General features: G+C 44.7%; 1 protein-coding gene across 5 annotated transcripts in view; it reads left to right on the top strand.

Annotated features, from left to right (window-relative positions):
- The window catches only part of tns1b (tensin 1b), a 224562-nt gene that overhangs the window by 181133 nt on the left and 23461 nt on the right, over nt 1-19968 (top strand). For 3 of the 5 annotated variants that reach the window (XM_079254831.1, XM_079254828.1, XM_079254830.1), the window contains 2 exons: nt 14212-15717; nt 16542-16622. In XM_079254831.1, the coding sequence (XP_079110957.1) occupies nt 14212-15717; nt 16542-16622 (1587 nt within the window). The remainder of the gene's footprint in view (nt 1-14211; nt 15718-16541; nt 16623-19968) is intronic. The other 2 variants (XM_079254829.1, XM_079254832.1) reach the window with 1 other exon arrangement.

Below are 19968 nucleotides of genomic sequence, written 5' to 3'. Positions count from 1 at the left end.
CGGGGGTCAGGTTTGTTTTTATTATCGTCGTTCCTTTAGGGGATAAGCTTGCTTTTATCTGGCAGATAAAAAGCCAACACTCATCCACAATGACTGTATTGTCAGCAAACTGTTCAGGGACTAAACTATAAAATTTCAGTAAGTTACAGCAATTAGAAGGATTTAATGTGATGGAAATAATAATAAGTGCGTGAGATTTAAAGGGACATTTCTTAAAATAAAGCGTTTGCCTTTTTTTTTTTCACATGGATGCTTGCTGGCTTTTTAATGTCACTGACTGCCCCCCCCCTGTATGTTTTTATTAGGCTCTCAGATAGTCAAAGGTCAGAGGTTACTTGGCTTCCCTCTATCACTGCCCATAAAGTCTCTACCCCACACTCAGAGGGAGCTTGAAATAGGCCTGCTAAAATAGAACAGGTGTAAGTCTCCTCTCATTCTGTTTCAGTGAAGGTGAGCTTGTTTGGGTGTGTGTGCGCATGAGTAAGTATTTCTAAATCCAGTATAGTCCAAGTTGCTCACCTCATCTTGCTTGCTGACATCTGATGATAAGACTGTGGTCAAATCTGAATTAGACTATTGAGATCACATATGCAGACATACACACCGTGGTAAGCATCACAATGTCTTCTTTTAGCTTCTTGAGACTGGGTTGTTGGTAAGACTTCAGACTTGTTTCAGACTGAAACACAAGGTCATTATTCCCCTAAGAGTCACACAGTTTCCTGAAAATTTTACATTCTCTTTTTTCTAAGAGTCACACAGTTTCCTGAAAATTTTACATTCTCTTTTTTTTTTTTACCATTAAAAGACTACTGTCAAGTCAGTAAAAAAAAAAAAAAAAAGAAAAAAAAAGTGCAGTCATGCTAGCATTCGCACCTGTCGGCTGCGGCTAGCACATGCTGGCTTTTGTAATGTCCCTGACTGTCCCTGACTTCAGACTTGTTTCAGACTGAAACACAAAGTCATTAATCCCCTAAAAGTCACACAGTTTCCTGAAAATTTTACATTCTGATTTTTTTTTTTTTTTTTTTTACCATTTAAAGACTATTATGAAGTCAGTAAAAAAAAAAGTGCAGCCATGCTAGCATTCGCACCTATCAACTGCGGCTAGTACCTGCTTGCTAGTCATTGGACACCAAGCTGGCTACCAGTTAGCTAGCTTCGCCTTGGAGACCATGCTAGAAGCTACCACCACCTGACTTAACAGGAACCACTCTACTGGCTAACAGCTAGCTAGCTTCGCCTTGGAGACCATGCTAGAAGCTAGCACCACCTGATTCAACAGGAACCACTCTACTGGCTAACAGCTAGCTAGCTTAGCCTTGGAGACCAAGCTGAAAGCTAACGTCACAGGGCACAGACCACTGGCTAGCAGTTAGTGCCTTGTCATTACATTTTTGACATGTATCCCAATCAAGGCTGGATTATCCAATAGGCATTAGGGGCACAAGCCCAGAGGCCCACATCCACTTGGAGCCCATGTGGGGCCCATGTAGGGCATACACCAGCAATTTGAACATGAAACCAAATGCCAGTGAGTTACACCACAGTGTCTAGTGTATTGTAATTGGTACCAGTGGGTAAAGATGTTAGAAATGCCATTTCACAGTGTATCATTCACAATTTTCACAATTTTGCGGTGGGGAAGGGGGCCCCTGGAATACTCTAGGCCCAGGGCCCTGAGCACTTTTAATCCGGCCCTGATGCCAATACTTTGAGTTTATTCAGGATACTGTTGATGTAAGAAACTTAGAAGATAAAAGAAGGATGAAATTACTTGCTGAGTGATTGATTTTTAATTTTTTTTAACCTTTTCCTTGATGAGCAAGTTTCCACATTTCCAAATAACTTTTACGTTGTCAAAAACAAACACAACCTTACTAGATACACTGTTAGAATAGCAACAGAAAATAGTTAGCCTACAGATGAACATACACTCACTGATGAGGCCAAGAACTTCTATATTTCTGTAAGGTAATTTATGGGGAAAGTTAGTTTTTTGCCTAACATTTCAACTAACACTTTAGACATTTGACTACAGTCATAACAGTAATCTTTCAGGCTGACGGGGCGCTAGCTTCTACCAAGCTATGGCTAGCTTCTCTCAGATTCAGCTAGCTTTCTATTTTATTGATTTATCAATATATATATATATATATATATATATATATATATATATATATATATATATATATATATATATATATATATATATATATATATATATATAATTTAGCTGTATAGCTCCACTCTATTAAGATTCAGGATGGATTTTTCCAAGTTTTGATAACAGAAGTTGTTTAAAGTTATATTTCTGGACTTGCTGTTCTACAGAATTAAAACTGAAGTAGCAGCAGTTTTAAAACCATTGATGGCTCAGTTAGCCGATGATATGATATCACAACCATAAATCCATCTTTTGGGCATTTTAACATGTTAAAAACATATTTAGAAGGTAGATTTAGTAAAAGTTTTATCAAACTGCAGCCTCTCCTCTGCAGTTTGGCTTCATGCTGGGCGCTGAAAGGCAGTTAACTCCTCTGGCAGGGTGGCCAGGAAAGCTGAAATGGAAAATGAAGCCGAATGTAGGACTTAAGAAGTGTCAGAAACAAAAGTGGTGGTGTTGTTTGGTTTGCAGTTACTCAGGGTCACAGTTAGTTTTCTGAGGACAGCACAAGACTACTTACATCAGTTCTTTGCTTATCGAGAAACTGCAAACAGCTTAATTACAAGGCAAATGTTTTGCTGGGATCAACATTGGGTAAGTGGCATCTATGTGGTTGTTGGTTCCCCAAGATTGATGTTGACTTTTACTGTGTTTATTCCATAAAAGAGGAGCTCCAGCTGCTGTCAGTCTGCCCAGGCTCTGGGATTTTTGTCATGTCTGCACCTTGCAGCCAAATCCAAAACATCATCATCATCATCATCATCATAACATTTGACTTGGATAGAGGCCACTAGAAACTTTTACTAACGCTTTTAGCCTCTAGAGAAAGGGACGTTAAGCAGCTCTTGTTCAGACATTCTGGTTTTATTTAGGCTAATCATTCCAGCTGTTCATTGATTATCATCTTGCAGATTATTTTAGGTAGAGAACTAAATTCTCTGATAGAGTTCTCTCCACCATAAACCTTATTTATTTATTCATATTGATATCTAAACCAGGGTTGGGTGTGTATAATGAGTCCTAGCTGTAAGATGAAGCTGTTAATTCACCCCTGTGTTTATGTTCCAACCATTACCAGGGTAGCACCTTACACATCACCCCATCACAAGGACGATCAGTGTCTGCAGAAAGGTGGCCTGCTTCACTCTTTGACATGACGATGCGGTGCTTTGTTATCCAGCTGATGGTTTTCTGCCTCAAAATGATCCACTTTAGGTGTGTCAGACCAGTTTAGAACAACTTCTAGACATCTCCCAAGATAGATGTTTCAGGGTTGAGGGGCAGATCCAGAACCTGCTCCAGAGGTGGATAAGTGGTTGAGGAGAGGTATGTCTGTGAGTGTCTGTTCAGCCCGTTGCCCTCTCAACCCTGGGCTCAGATAAGCAGTGAAAAACATGGACGGATCTATTTCTCCAGCTGAATTCCTGTGGATCCTGTGGATGCTGGGATTCTTCCTGGACTTCTCTCTGTATCAGTGACCAGTGCTTGTGTGTTGCTGCCGGAGGAACAGATGTGCAGGGGACTCTAAACGCGCAGCTTCTGCACAGACAGCGAAGGGCGGATCGTATTTTTGTAAATGGATAATGATAGTATCTTGCGGTGGGACCGACCTTTTGTTTTTGTTTACGATTCAGTTCCAGTGAGCCTCTCAGTAGGCCAATCACAACTAAACTTACATGGAGAGGAGTGATGAACAACAAACAATTGAATGACACCAAAAAAATACACAGATTTTTGCACTCTAACCTAAATATTTTCTTGCAAAATATGTTTATGAGTTTTAAATGACAGCAGGGTTGGGTGATGGAAAAACCTCCGAACAGGTCTAATATGTGGCTCTGTTGCTCGCAGTCTTCTCCTCTCTCCTCCTTCTCTCTGTCCTCCTTGGAGTGGCAGGAGTTAAAAGCACACTCCTCCGCTCTGCTGTGAAGCTCTTTTGTGCGCACATTCACTAGAGGAGTGACGGAGAATGCCAGTGTGGGTCTGTGCAGGCAGACGCTTTCAGGCTGTTACAAGCTGAACTTCTGTCCAGTGTTTCTTCGGTGTCGGTTCGTCACGCTGCAGCCGATGCCTTCGTTGCAGCTCCGATCTGCTGCTGGAGAGCTCAGCCCTGCATGATTTTTACTCTGCCAAAATCTCAGCAGCTGACGTCTGCCTCAACATGTGAGTAGCACCCTCAGTACTGAAGCTGTGGATGTTTGCATTCAAGCAGAAACTCGACTTTCACTTCGTCTGGAAGTTTTCTTTATAACTTATGGACATGAAGGTGTGTGTTGACCACACACACGGCCAGGTTGTGTTTCTAGTTTAGTCACTTTTCAGTTTATTTGACTGTATCTTGGCAAAATTATTTAAAAAGGAACAAATCATAGAAAGTTTTATAAATAAGATTGGCTTTAGTTGGAAAAACTTTTAAAAACAGGCTCATAACCCTTCAAACTCTCCATGAAGGACCTCAGTATCCATCTTTAACTGTAAAACTCTGAGCTTCTGTTGTAGGTGAGGGGCTAGTAGGATCCAAAGAGCGGACACTTTCTGAGTATAGAGAGAGATTTATTGATTTCCCACAGATTCCTGTGAATTCTTCCAGCGGAACCTTCAGAGACTGGCAGACCGGCGAGCATCAGGAGGCAGGCAGGCAGGGGAGCAAGCGAACGAGCAGGCAGGCAGGCTTTCTCTGGCAGGAGGAAGACAGGACAGGTTACGAATCAAGGTCAAGCACAAACAACGTAAGCTGAGGCCGAGAGCTGTTTTACCGCAGGGCAATCAACAATCTGGCGCTGGATAGCAGGCAGAGCTGGTCTTAAATAGGTGGTGCGTTGATTGCTGAAATGTGGATCAGCTGTGCCTCCAGGTCCCAGCTGACCGCGCCCACCAGGGAACAGGAATCACCACAGCTTCGTCACCAGTTCTTGTCCTTGAGTTGACTCTGTGCTTTCTGATGCCACAAAGTTACTGTTTATCCAAGGTCCAATGATCAGCGCTGTTTTCCGCTGAGTTTAACACGGCTTATTTGATCTGATATTAAATGTGTGTATTAGCTGAGGGGGGGTGGGTGCAGGCAGCCCAGCAGCCTTCACACTTATCCATCAGGAGTTTACAGGCTGATGTGTTGCAAGGATTAAAGATAAATAAATAGAACTTTATTTGAACTACAAATATAAAAGCTTACACAGTTTTTAACAAACCAGCAGATAAAATTACAGCCGGTGAAAACATCAGGGTTTTAAGTCGAGATTTCTGGATGTTTTGTGCCTTAGTTTCATACGACTGGGGCTCACACATGAACAGCTTGTTTTCTGCTTGACCACAGTCTGCGTTGGTAATATTTATTGGACACCACCAGTAGATATCAGTGCTTGGAAGGGAATGATAAAGTTCTGTCTATATGAGAGAAGCAGAGCTAAAGGATGTGTTCAGGCAGACGAAGGGGCAGGATGGGTCAGCGGGAAGCTACATCCAGTAAAGCTGGTGAAGATAGAATGATGTTTGGGTCCATGCAGCTGACTGAGACACCAGCGGTTCAGTGCCTGGACAGAAAATCCCCACAAGAGGTGGACTGCATGCTTTTTATTCTGCACTAACACTGTTGGAGATGCTTCAGTCATTTCCAGCTGCCTTCAACTCACAAAAGTATCTCCTTTTTCATTTAGTTCCCTATGAAGTCTTTCAGTTGCCTCTTTAAATGTCAGCTCTGCCAAACATTCGCCTGCCACCTCTCTCCTGCATAATGATGCTGTCTTATAGAAACACACATTGTCAGGCGGTGGCGTTCCTCCAAGAGGATGCAGAGGTGAAACGTCTCGCTCTCTGTGTTGGCAACAGGCTTCCATGCCTTCAATCCCCCAGTCTGGTCCGGGGCTTTGGGGGGATTAGGCTGCTTTGACTCCAAACTTTACACAGCTCTGATTGCGTAACAGACAAGACAGGAAAAATAAAGAGCCTTCTGGGTAAAGACTGCGTTGGACATAAAGAGAGAACAACAGCCTTGTGTTGTGGAGTGTCGCTGTTCGGGCGGCGCTTGAAGGGGGCACAGGGACAGGGAAGTTCTACCAGGAGACAGAGGACATTGAGCTTTGGGACAGATCCTTGTTTGCACATCCAGAAAACGCTCAGTCTGCGCCAGACCTTCAGTCAGAAGTTCACAAACAAATGGAGGTTATAATTGAGTTTTTCCCTCTGAAAAGATTTCTGACTGTGATGAATGAATGAATGATCTGTTGCCTCCTAATAGATGCAGCTTCCTCCAGCTGCTGCCATCTTTACACAGCTGATCTGGGCCTTAGAAGAACCAGGATGTAATTAATCACCACTTCTTTCCACAAGATCTTCCCACAAAAACCTTCTTTTCATCCATCTTTTATCCAGTACAGAGGTCTTTGCTCTGCAGAGGGACATACAGAAGCATCCTCATCAATTCCCAAATTCCTCTCTGCCCAGAAGCTTCAGTCTGACGGTCCTCCCAGTTAGTGCCAAACGTTCAGGCACATCTTTCTTACTGGTGTTGATTCCCAGTCGCAATCAGGCTGGCTTTAAATATGCAGTCTTCTGTGTGTATGTGTGTGTGTGTGTGTGTGTGTGTGTATCACTTTTTCCAAGTCCTCAAAGCTGGGAGGACAAAAAGGAAAGTGTTTCTGGCCCTGAGCATCCGTCTATATGGGTCACTTGGCCGACTGAATGGACCCTTTCTGAGCTCAGAGGTGGAAAGACTCAGGAGATCAACTTAAAAAGAAGAGAGACACTAAAGTCTTTGCTCAAACTTGTTATAGTCCCACTGGGGAAACCAGCCTCTCCTCTCTTATTGTCTTTAGGAAAGTTCTTTTCACACACCCACATGACCGGCTCTTTGTCATGACCGTGTCCTTCACAAGCAGTGCTACCTGTACAGCCTGTGTTGGCTCGTTTTACCTGGATTTTACTCTAAAAATGTCGTGATTCATACATATTATTGTGTTGCTACCAAGACAAAGCCAAAACAAGACACTTATCGATGTCTTGGTCCTCTTCTAGACCTCAGTTGCTGCTGGAAAAAACAAGATATTGATTGAAATTTAGTAGGAAATTGACCTCACATAATGATTAAGGAATATCATGATGATGTGCTTTTGTTTGCACCTCATGCGCTGCATTGTCGGGCACTCACAGCAGTTTAACGGACTGCAGATCTTTTATTGATTCAGCTTTATTAACCTGATGTATGTGGTCAGGAACAGAAGCAGCTCATACCTGAGACAAACGCTGACCAGAGTCCCTGCGTAAATCAGTGATGTTATTCTGTTCGGTGCTTTAAATCCAAACCTTGCTCTGACAAAGTCCGCTGAAGCTACTGGTACTTTCATCCAGGCTCGGCCCAGAGACGTTCCCTCTGCCAACCCACTGCTACCAAACATGGGTGACTTTCCCTGAGACGGGGGTCATACGGTGATGAGGGGCTTCATCCTGCAGATGATGTAATGTGTTCATGTGATTTCAGTATGAAGAGTATCTTCATACTGAAATCCCAGAAAAGCTGGATGCTGTGTAAAATGGAAATGAAACAGAACTCAGTGATCTGACATCCCATCAATCCATATTTTATTCCCAGTAGAACATAAACATCATGTCAGATAAAACTGAGACATTTAATCATTTCATGGAAAATCTGAGCTGATTGTGAATCTGAAGCAGCAACACGTCTGTAAAAAGTCGTTCCAGGATGATGTTTAGCATGGTTAGCATCTCCTCTTCTTCTAACATCTGGAAACATCTGGGAAGTGAGGAGAGCAGCTGCTGGAGTTTCAGGAGAGGAATGTCGTCCCGTTCTGGTCTGAGGCAGGATTCCAGCTGCTTCCATGGTGCTCCAGATGTTCTGTACTGGTGAAACTGGACTGCAGCAGACCAGTTCTCCTGTTCCACCATGCTGCTGTGATGATGCAGGATGTGGTCCAGCATGGTGGAACCTGCAAAGTCTTCCCTGGAAGAGACGTTGGGTCCATCTGGTCACAGAACTGGTTTCCACTCTGTCGGCATCCTGTCCACATCTGTGCATGATGGAGCTTTAACCTGCATTCTGAACACAGACAGGGATTTCTGGAAGTCTTCCGGAGTCCATGCAGTGACTTCCAGTTGACAGTCATGTCTGTCAAGATGTCCGTCTTCACATCTCAGAGACTCTGCCTCTCTGAAATGTTCCTTTATTCAGCCATGTTGCTGCCATCAGGTTCATATTTCCCATGGAATAGTAAAATGTGACACTTTGACATGTGACACATTATTTATGCTCAGCAGGGAATAAAATCTGGCTTGGTGAGATTTTCAGATCATTGCGTTTTGTTTACATCTCACACAGCATCCCAACTTTCTGGACCCGATGCTTCTTTAAAGTGGAACTATTATGTGCATTTCAGGCTAATTTATTTTTATTTCTGAGTCCAAAAGGGCTGGGATTGATGGAGTTATTGTCACAAATGGCTTTATTTACTTCAGACCGACCCTCTCCGTAGGCTGTCAGATCAGCCTGCGGGCAAAACGAGTGGATTGAGACTCTTCCGCATTAAGCCCCGCCTCCCGCCACTGCACTACATCGGGAGCGCGCACCGCACCTGCTTTCACCGTCATTGTAACATCTCATAAACAGAAGGATTAGACTAATATGAACTCAATAAAAAAACAAAATACAATGTCAACACATAGCATACAGCCCTACATGTTGGAACCTGAATCAGAGCCTGAAAACGAAGTGGAAAACAGCAACCCACAGCAACGAATGCAGCAGGATGTCTCTCTTTGGTAAACTCACCAGCCATCGTTGGAAATAACTTTATCCCACGTTCTCCACCCGCCTGATGTATTTGTACATGCCCTTGTTAACCAGTAGAAGGTAACCAATCACCGAACCCTATCCCCCGGGACGTCACAAGGATTTCCAAGTAGAAAAAACTCTCTAAAACGACGCGTTTTTCGTTGCCATAGAAACCGAACGGAGAGCGTGCTGGAACTCAAACTCAAACTCAAACATGCGTTTAGGTGATAAAAAACAGTGCCGTTCACATGTCTGATGAGGATTCAACGCTGTAACACTGTAGAAAGCTCAGAAAACTCCAAATACCAGAATAGCACCCCTTTAAGTTGCGGTTATTATTTCACAGCCACGGTCGTGTGATCAATATGTTTTTCCTCCATTACCTCGCCCTTTGTTTCCCCAGTAGTCAGCGGTGGGCACTCACACACATCGATTTGCGGTCAGCTCTGATGTATATTTAATAAGCCGTGGGTTAAGTGCTCCTTTAAGCGAGGACGAGTTCCTGTACTTACATTTGCCCGAGCTTTTTGGACCAACGGCCACAGCATTCGCTAATCTTTACGCACACATACATTACTACACAATCATGTGCCAACTCTGCTGCTCAAGTCACTGATGGAAGATATACCGTTTCTTTATTTGTCAGCTCCACGAACACTCTGCTGGCTCCTTCATGAGTCCTCACACCTCAAATGAATCTAGTTGAGAACATGAAATGGCCTCTTGTGTAATCATTTACGACACCACAGTATTACTTTAATAAGTGTCCTTGATGAGCCCTGACTTACAGTAAAGGCTCGCTTTCTTGCCAAATCAATAGCTCAGCTATTAACTTACTCCAAATATGGCCCCCAGACAGGGTTTCCACACTATTACAGCATTGTGAGAAGTTTCTGAGGAGCTCACCGGCCCATTGTTGGTGTTTGAAGCAACAAAGTCTGAGGCGATGTTCTCAGAACATGTTGTCGCTTTTTGTTAATGTCACACTTGTAGCCAGAAGTCATGGAAGACCACCACACAATCTCTAAAGTATGTATGTTTGTGTGTGTAAGCTCGAGGGGAAACATGCTATTTCCGCTGTATTGGTGGAGGGGGTGGTGGTGTCTATTGCTAGCAGGGTCAGAGCTCAAAGTTCAGAGATGAAGAGGTTGCACAGTTGCACCATCTGGCTGGCAGAACCTCAAAATATCTTCTTCCTGCAGCACCTACTCCTGCAGTATTCTCCACATTTTTAAAAGAAAAATCCTTGTTTCTAGCTCCGTTGCTCCTCTCTAACAAAGATTACGTAACAACCAGACCAATCCCACACTGGTGACATGGTTCAGTCTCCTCTCGGATCCATGCTCTTCAACATGGAGAAAGTATTCACCTCCTGGGGAGTGTGTAAAAAACCACGTCAACACACTTGCCCCTGTCTTATCACACCAACAACCCTGTCAAATGTTATTTGTAGAGGCTTATGTGGTTTGGTTTGGACCAGATGAAAACAGCAACACACACACACACACACAAGCAACCTCGCCTGAAATAGTCAGCCAGGTCTAAAAAACAAGAGTGTAAAGTGACAGATTAGGTTTCCTGTAGTACGAGTGCCAGTCAGTCACTTTGTGTCTGAAGTGAAGACATGAGCTGGTTAAAGATGGATGGACGGCTAAACCGGTCTTTCATTTAATCCTGGTCCTACTGATCATCGTCACCAGAGTAAAACCAGAGAATCTGGGAAGAAGGGATGTGTGGGGTGTCAAACCTGCTTTGAATCCACTTCAGAACGAGGTTATGACGTGAAGTTTTTGCAGAGGCAGCGGCCTTTCCGTCAGAGCGACGTAGGTATTCGCTGTCAGTTGTTACGGGTCATGACAGGAGAAGGGACGTGATTGCGCGGCACGCCAACGTCTGCAGATGGTTCGGTTTAACCATCCTTGTTATCATTTAAAGCTTTACTCCACTGTCAGAGAAATGATCTCTGTTTTTTCTGCAGGAATCCGATCAGCAGGTCTATTTTTTGCCCACAGTTTTTCTGTTTTCTCCATCTGCTTGCTGCAGGGTGGGGCTTTCTCTCCGCCTTCTAGTTTGCAGAGAGGCCGTTAAATGACTGTTGTTGGATGAGGTACCTCTTTCCATTACATGGGTGTTTTTGACAGCAGTTGGCTGAAAGGCCACACTGTGTGTGTGTGTGTGTTAATAAATGCTTAAATACGTTCTTCAGCTTGGATATGACTTTAGTTCATACTGAAGAGGTAAAGAAAGTGTTATTATTTTGGGAAATGGTCTTTTTTGTCACTTTTTTGTTGGAAGAAAAAAGAAAAAAGGTGTGTATAAAAGACCCGGCCCTAATAGGACTGATGTGGAATTTAGTGGCCTCTTTGCCCCCACCTCCCTCACACACACCATCACACAGGCTGTTGTGACAAACCTCCCACATGCGCACACACACAACGGGGGCAGCCTTTACTCTGGTGCGAGCTGTGGAGCAGCCAGCAGCTTCAGCAGCGCTCCGACCAGACAACCAGCTATCCCACGGAGGGAGGAGGAGGAACAGAAGCCAAAACCAACTCCCTTAAACTCCCGCTCTAATCCTTCATGTCGCGCCCCTGGGGCCTCCTCTGCAGGGCTTTCCCCGGCTTAGTTTGGGACGGCACCGCCATCCGCCGCGCTCTCAGGTAGGGCAGCCGCCTCCGTCTGCAGAGCAGCTGGAAGCTGATGGGGTTCATTCAGGGAGGATGTGGAATCAGCTGACTGATCATCAGAAGTGTTGGCGTCACATGTAGCTACTGGGCAGGTGGTAAAAAAGGTACCGAAATTAGAGAGCGCAGCGGGCTCCTCTTTCACGACTAACGTCTATGTTTATCGGCGTGACTGCTGCATTAAAAGTGTGTGCGCTCATGTCGGTGGGAGCGTGCACGCGGCTTCATCCTCACTTGATACCGGAGTGTTTTCATGAGCTCTATAAAAGTGGAATGATGACTTGATTTGGAGCCTCCTGCCTCAGCAGCTACTTAGTCAGACAGCATCGACTTGAGTGGAGAACTCGTGTTTGTGTGACCAGAAGTCAAAGTGGGATTCAGACAGACTGGTCCGTAGCGACCGTGGTGACTATTCTGACCTGCCTTCAGCAGATACACTGTCTAAAGACATCTACACTGATTTGTGTCCCACCGGCATGCTGACAGAGCAGTTGCTACGGCGCACCGTTCCCTTGGCAATTTGCCTCCGGTCAGCCAAGGAGACTTTGCTGTACCCGGCTTGTGAACGCCCACCGAGCTCCATTACAGAGCAGCGTATTCACCACAGCTGAGATGGAGATATCTATAAGTTGCAGGGGCACAGACTGTGTCTTTGTGCGGCTCCATTCCCAGCTGGAGGATCTGATTCGGTTTGGACTGCATGCCTTATCATGGGTTAGAAGGTTCCCTGGGAACTTCGGTGAACAGAGGAAAGAGGAATTGTTTGAACAAGGAGTGTTTTTTTTCTTTACGCTCACCAACTTTGTACTGTGAAGGTTTTCATCTCTCCGGGGAAAATGTACAATCCAGTTTGGTCTGAGCAGCTTTATTCTCCCAGTCTGGACCCACTGGAAGTCGCTTTCTGTCATTCTTTGAAGAAGTTTTGAGGAATACTTCTCTAGACTTCTTAAAGGACTTTCCAAAGCTCTTCTATAAATGTTTCTGCGTTTTGTTCAGTTCTGTGAGCCGATGATCCCAGTCTGGTTCTGTAACGCTGCTGTCAGGCCTCAGGGGAAGGTAAATAGACTATATCTATATCTTGCTTGTCTAATCTTATTGACCAGTCAAAGTGCTTCTTACCCATTCACACACTCAAAAAGTATATATTTGAGTATTTCTACTGCTTTTTTTTTTTTATCTCAATCATACACAGATCAGAGGGAATGCGGGGTCACCCAAGGACATGTTGACATACAGTCTGGGGAAGTTAGGGATTGATCCACTGACCTTTTGATTGGTAGATGACTGCGCTACCTGTTGCTCAGGGGAGAATTATCACTCCGTCAGATCGGTTAGCACTAATTCTCAGTCCTTTGGTATACTTCAGTCTCTTTCTCCTTATTTCCTTAAGAATAGCTTATTTGTTAGCTACTCTGCCATGAGGACCTTTGTGATGAGGCTTCAGATATCAGCTGATGGACCAGGACTATCGCCAAGATCCTGTAGGGTCTTTGCTGTCACAAATGCACATGACAGTCACGTCATGTGCATTTGTGACTGTTGAAGATTGAAGCTACTTTTACAACCTTTCCTCTGCTCAGTTGTCCAAGCACTTCTTCATCCTTTGAGCCAGGAGTCCTATTTATGTTGCAATGATCTGTAAGTCAGTGTAAGCGTCTAAATAAACAAACAAACACATCCCTGTGAAAAAGCAGAAAATGTCCATAAAACGACCTTCAGAAAGCCGGAGAACTGTTGCTCAGCAGCGCTTTGAGGTGTTGTGTTATTCTGCTCTGTATGGGTGGAGGTAGAGCAGTTGTGGTTTTCCTTTTTTTAATAAACGCATTCTTCAGGATTGGATCAATTTTTAATGATCAAATGAAAACCTGATCGTCTGCATTGGTCCCCCTGTACGTCATCGGTGGATGAGAGAGGGAAAAAGTACCCGTAAGCTCATGTGTGCAGCTTTCTCGCTGCAATTCTCGCTATGTTTTGTTTTGCTTTGCTTTGGGTTTCATAGTCCAGGAAAAGCCTCCTGGCCTTCTGCAGGCAGTGAGGCAGAGTTTCCAGTGATGACTGAATGTTTCTGATTGGGGCACCCCACTTCCTCTTCCCTGCACTTGGTTGTGTGTGTGTCTGCAGCATATGTGGACATGCATATTGAAAGCCGTCTGAGTGAAAACCTTGGATGAAAACTTGACGCGACAACGAATCGGTGAGGTTAGGATCACCGTCTGATCGGCCAGTGTTTCTCAGATGACACCAGGTTCTGTAGCTGTCTTGAGAAAGTGCGAGGCAGACCCCTGTGATTTCATCAGTTTTTCCACTCTGCGTGCCACAGTGCGGGCTCATTTCCTGAAGCTGGTGGAATAGGTGGACACGAGCCAATGTTTAATTTAACTGCAGCTGCTTTTGCTGTGCCGACATTATCTACCGATACCCTGATACTTCTCCATGATGGCTGTGTGCACTTACTTCTCAATGTCTTGATGAATCTCATGGGTATATTTAGTCGGTAGCAGATTCATTTCTTTTTTTTAAACTTTCTTTGCTGACTCAATTCGATTCTGAGCAGATTTTGTCCCTTCTGTTTGTTTTAGAGGTCATCCACACCGAAGGACCCCTGGACGGCAGTCTCTACGCCAAAGTTCGCAAAAAGGAGTCTGTTGAAGAACCTGTTACAACAAACGGCCTTCCCCCTACTGCTGTTGAACATGCTCTGCCTGCGGTGGACCATGCCTTGTCTGTGAGTAGCGACTCAGGAAACTCAACGGCCTCCATCAAAACTGACCGAACTGATGAAGCAACAGCACCGCCTCAGACTTCCACGGTGAGCCAGACACCCATCCCTGCAGGCGAGGAGTTGCCCTCGGTCTATCATCCTGCCCCGCCTGCCCATCAACCAATTAGTCCCCAGGAAAAAAAGGAGCTCGAACAACTACTGAGTGGCTTGGAGGGTCCTATGCACCGACAGGCGTACCTGTCCACCCCGACCCCGACAGCTGGAGGGATGCTTCACCTGGTGCCTGCACAGGTCCACGTCAATGGGCACAGTGGCATTGACCGTGAAACCGACATTTTAGATGATGAGCTGCCTACCAGTCAAGAGGGGAACAGCGTAGATAGTCTTGGGACATTCTCCTCCACCGATGGTCGGGCGACGCCAGCTGATCTCTACTACCAGTCTGAGCTGCTCATCAACGGGCAGGAACATGTCCCATATCTGGAGCGAAGCATCTCTGAAAAGCCTCTGGAAAGCGTCCAGTCGCAGGTTGGCAGATCTGATAAACCTGCTGCTCTGACCGAAACTGATTCAACCCCGTCCTCGGGTCATTACACTGCTATGCAAAATGGCAGCCTGTATCGCTCTCGCTCATTTGGTTCCGAGACAAAGTCCATGCCGCCGGCTCCCACCCGCACCACCAGTAGCCGGGATGCTGTCCAACGTGGCCTCAATGTTTGGCAGCGGTTTGGGGTACCAGAGGAGCCGGTAACTGAGGGCCTCACTTTCAGTCCACCACCATCTGTTGCCATGTCCAGCCATCACAGCCTGCCGCAGTTCCCTCATCGCCACAGTGCCTCCCAGCAAGAGATTGAGGAATCCATCGAGACCTTAAATCTCCTCATGATGGACCTGGAACCAGGACGTTCACTAGTACCAAAGTCTCAAAGTGCTCCAGTGAGGGACATCAGTGCCGTCGTGACCACCCAGCCTTCCTTCTCCCAGAGCCAAACTAGGCCCTCCTACCAGGTCGATGCTGCCAGTCACACTCACATCTCCGGCTCCGTGTCCAGCATGGGCAGCATCTCGCCAGCACCTCAGATGTCCCCTGGGAAGCCCAGCACACCAGAGCCTACAACTGCCCATGCATCTCTGAGTTACTCAGAACCAGCCGGTTCCAGTGCTTCCTCAAAAGTCTCCCCTCCTGTAAGTGGCCTTCAGCTCAAACCGATCGGCAAATTTCCACCAAGTGTGCAGCCCCGTCTTTCAGAGACCTCCGAGGCTCAGAGAAGCCCGAGCGCTGCGTCCACATCACCTCAGCCGAGAGACAGCGAGCCCGACGAAGTCTTCAACGTCGAAGGTCTGGTGGCCCAAAGAGTAGCCGGTAAGGAACAACTTTCTTTTATTGATGCTAAAGCATAGTTTCCCTTCGGTTCCATGTCATCCAGCAGCAGTTTGCATGTGTCAGATGTGTTTTTATAAACCTGTCATGGGTTCTCACACGTACCAAAACTTGTCTTTCTCCCCAAGTGGTAGAAGGCATTTGATGGTGCTTCCTGTTGGAGAATGAATGGATGAAATCTGGCCGATTCGTTCTGAAGGTTTGCAGGTTCAGCTTCCATCATTGCTTGGCTCACCCATGTGCAGCTCGGACATCCTAACCAGATGTCATTACCAGGAAGAACATGCAGTGGGGTCTTTTTAGCCTAAAGATTGACCTGATTTTACGGTTCAATCGATCAATAGAAATCAGAGGTTGCTTAACTTTATGGCCTTGCAAAGGACGGCCTCAATATGAGCAGTGTAAGGTAAAGAAATCTCCTGAAAAACACTAGTGACCTGATTTCAGCTCCTGACTGTCACCTCATCAGCCAAAATCACTGAGGCTCAAACAGGAAGCGGTTTGTCCCGCCCAGCAGGTTGACTGTCGCTAGATAAGGACATCAGACATCCTGCGGAGCAGCAAAGTGATGGAACAGAGTCAACATGAAGCAGTGTGATGGCTCTGATAAGAAATAACACAGATTGGTTTGGTGCACGATGAAGTTTGTTCATGTCCAGATGTCTGTAACAGGAAGTCGCAGAGACTGTCAGTGATCTTCTTATTCTCTTCTCATCATTGAACAGCCTTCATCCTCTCTGCTTGTTTTCCTCCTAGTTTTATCATCATCACCCTCCTTTCTTTCATCCCTTCATCTGTTTATCCAGAGTACTCGGCTCGTGTCCAAAGCGTCATCCCCAGCATGACCTCTTCTCAGTCTGAGCACCGCCGTTCTCGCTCCCTCTCCGGTTGGTCCTCCCATCCTGTCTGAAGGAACACTTCCAAAAAAAAAAAAAGAAAAAAAGATTTTTCTGAGTGTTTCTTCAGTCTGAGTTCTGTTTCTGCTTTGCCTCTGAGTGTGCTGGGGTTTGGTTTGCATTTCATTCCTCCACCTCTTTTTCATACATATTCCTCTCGTCACTTGTTTTTCTGTTTGTTCTGAGATGCAGTTGCCTCTTGAAAAGTTCAGGAATTAACTCAAAATGTAGTGCAGGAAAAAAAGAAAAAAAGCAACAACTGGGTAACGTTAAAGTTCCACAACAACAAGACGGAGGAAGCACAAAGAAGGCTCTGTCTGTTGCCAGGAGAGAGCATGTCACAAGATCTGTTTCGCCAAACTCAGGGAACAATACCGAGGCCAGGATACACTGGACTCATTCAAGCTGCTTTTTTCTTTTTTCACTCGCACCGTTTTCAAGAGTTACAAAGGCAGACAAAAGATACTAAATAGATGTAAGAGAGAGACCACAGTCCTAGTTGGAAACATCACCAAAGCCGAATGTGTCCTCCGAGAGCTGCTGACCACAATCCAGACGGGCTTGTTCTGTGTAGCGAGCCAGACTGGCCTCTTTACCACAGACAGCAATATCCTTTCCAGTGATGCAACGCTACATCAAAGGTCCGTGTTGCAGGACGCCGCAGACTGAATTCGACTGGAATTAGGTTCTGATGAGATCATACAGTTATGTGAAACAGAAAGTATGTCCTCCCTGTTCTAAGCTTTTACACATCAGCATATTATAAAATAAACATCTGGTCCTCATCAGGTCCTAAGATGAGGTAAAAACATCCTCAGGTAAGCAACACATAACCTGTTCCACATTGCTTTTATTTCTTTCACAAAAAAACTCAACAAAATGCAGAAGAAGGCTTTAAAAACTAAAGTTCAGTAGTTTCAGCAGCAGCAACTCCAAGTAATGGTTTTTTTATGCGGTTATCAGCCTCGCATCATCGTGGAGGAATTTTGTGCTTTATTTATTTGAGATGAGATCACCGTCCGGTTGCATGACCTGATTTCAGACAGACTTTAGCTGTCAGGCAGATGGATTCACGATGGGCTCAGAGACTACACGGTGTCCAGGTCCTGTAGCAACAAAGCAAGCCCAAATCATCAGCCCTCCTCCACCGTGCTTGATACTTGTATGATGTGTTTTGGCTGGAACACAGCTTTGTTATGGCTAAACGTCTCCACGTTGGTCTCATGAAGGACATCAGCCATGTTTACATGTGCAAAACGTTTCTGATCAAACCTGTAATGTTTACGTGGAGTATTTACGTGCATTATATATTTAATGATTAAATCAATTTTTTTTTTTGGACACAGCAGAAGAAACTGATTACTGATGAGAGCAAACGTTGCTGTGTGTTGTTAGTTTTTACCGTCTTACCTGTTTCAACGCCGCCTCTCCAAATGATTATTAGGTTTTTTTTTTAAAAAGTTTAAGGCAATATATTTGTGTGAAATATTGATAATTTCTGCTTTATTCATACTGCGTCTCCTGCAGAGGTGTATAATCCATGTGCCACAAAGTAGAAGTCCTGTCTGGTAGCTGTTCCAACCAGTAACTAAACCAGCTGCAGGTAGATGAACCTGTCAGTGAGAACACCTGGTCTAAATGCATCAGTAGCAGGACTTTTACTTTATTTTTACTTCTACTTTATACACCTCTGATCTCCTGCTGACTGTAACGTAAAGTTTTATGTTATGTTGATGCACGCTGATCATAGCAGGCCTACGCAGCATTGAATGAATTTTTTTCTGACAAACTATCAACACAACCCACCCATCTCATTCAGGACGAAGTTTTGATTCGTATGCTCACATGAAACACTTTTACTCTCATCAGACGTTTAATCTGAACTCTTGTGTCCATGTAAACATGGCTCCGGTCCTGAAGTCTTGTTGTGGTTCAGATGCTACTTTGTGAAAAACTAAGACCTCCTCATGGAGAGTTGGCGTTTTCCCAGCATGGAACTTTAACACGTGCCATGCTGAGGGCTTGAGAGTCTGAGATGTCGTTGCTGGCTTTTTAAAAAAAAATTATTTCCCTGAGCATTGTACGGTCTAACCTCAAGACGAACATGCTTGGATGTCCTGGGAGGATTGGCAGCTGTTTTGATTGTTTTCCACTTGTAATTAATCCCGCAAAATGATGGACTCCCATCTTTTAGGAAATGACTATAAAGTTACCTACATGAGCAGAATTTAAGGTTTGCTGATGTCTTTCCTCCTCTGCAGTGTGTTTACACACATTTCATGCTCCAGATCAGCAAACTGTCCAAAAGTCAGTTTAATAAAGATCAATAGTTAAAAATGAATAAATGAATTAAGCTGCTTTCTTCTTTCTTTATCACTATGGAAACGGTGAAAGTATAACTCTGTATTCTCATATAGTTTGAATTAAGTTTGTTGTAACTGAGGATTTACTTTCTTTTTCATTTAACTGTATCTGCTGTCACCCATTAGATTTCTTGCAGTTTTTAGATCAGCAGCCTGACTGAATTGACTAGATTTTCCCAGAACTGCAGCCTCCCCAGCTTTACCTTAGATAACCTCTCAGTTGCAGGTGTTCACATGTGGAAACTCTGAAGAAGAAAAAACCCACAGGATCACCTTTCAACTTTATGTTTTTGTAGTCGGCGCCACGCTGCCTTCCACGTGATAACTGGACTTTAAATGGCTGAAACGAGGAAAAAACATCTCAGTCCTGGGATCTCCAGCTGTAAACCATTAGCCGTTGCCAGGGCAACAGCGTAGTGTTTGACAGCACTCTGCTGCAGGGAAGTGTATATTGGTGACATCTGGTTCTCAGATTTAAGTGATAGTGGGTGTGTTTCATCTTCTCAAAGCTCTCAGAATCTAAATTATTTTGGCAAACAATGAGATATGTGACGCTCAGAGTGAATCAGATGACATGACCCACACCGCCGTAAGTTTATTTATCATTCAAAGACAAGACATGGAAACTTCAGTGAAATAATTATAAAACTTAGAATACATGAGGAAATTGGGTTTGCTGGCTCATGCTTGGTAATAAATCATATATCGTTGGAAAGTCTGTTTATTTCCCTTTTAAATGGAGACCATTTGTAAGAAAAATTAATTTGTGGGATGAGCAGTAGAGCTAAGGAACATGAGTTGAAACCAAGTTAATGCCAAACAGAAATGGACTTTGAGCTTCTGGAAGCCCATGTGCTGCCGGATGAGCAAGCGCAGACCCTGCTACAGTCATCAGTTGAGTTTTAGGCTCAGTTTGTGACGAGAGAAGAACTTTATGCTGTTTGCTGCTTGTCCCACAAATGCTTTTTCTTTGC

The sequence above is a fragment of the Telmatherina bonti genome (assembly GCF_933228915.1).
Source record: "Telmatherina bonti genome assembly, chromosome: 15".
Classification (NCBI taxonomy): Eukaryota; Metazoa; Chordata; class Actinopteri; order Atheriniformes; family Telmatherinidae; genus Telmatherina; species Telmatherina bonti.
Note: the sequence above shows the minus strand (reverse complement) of the source record. Positions and strands in the feature narration are given on the sequence as shown.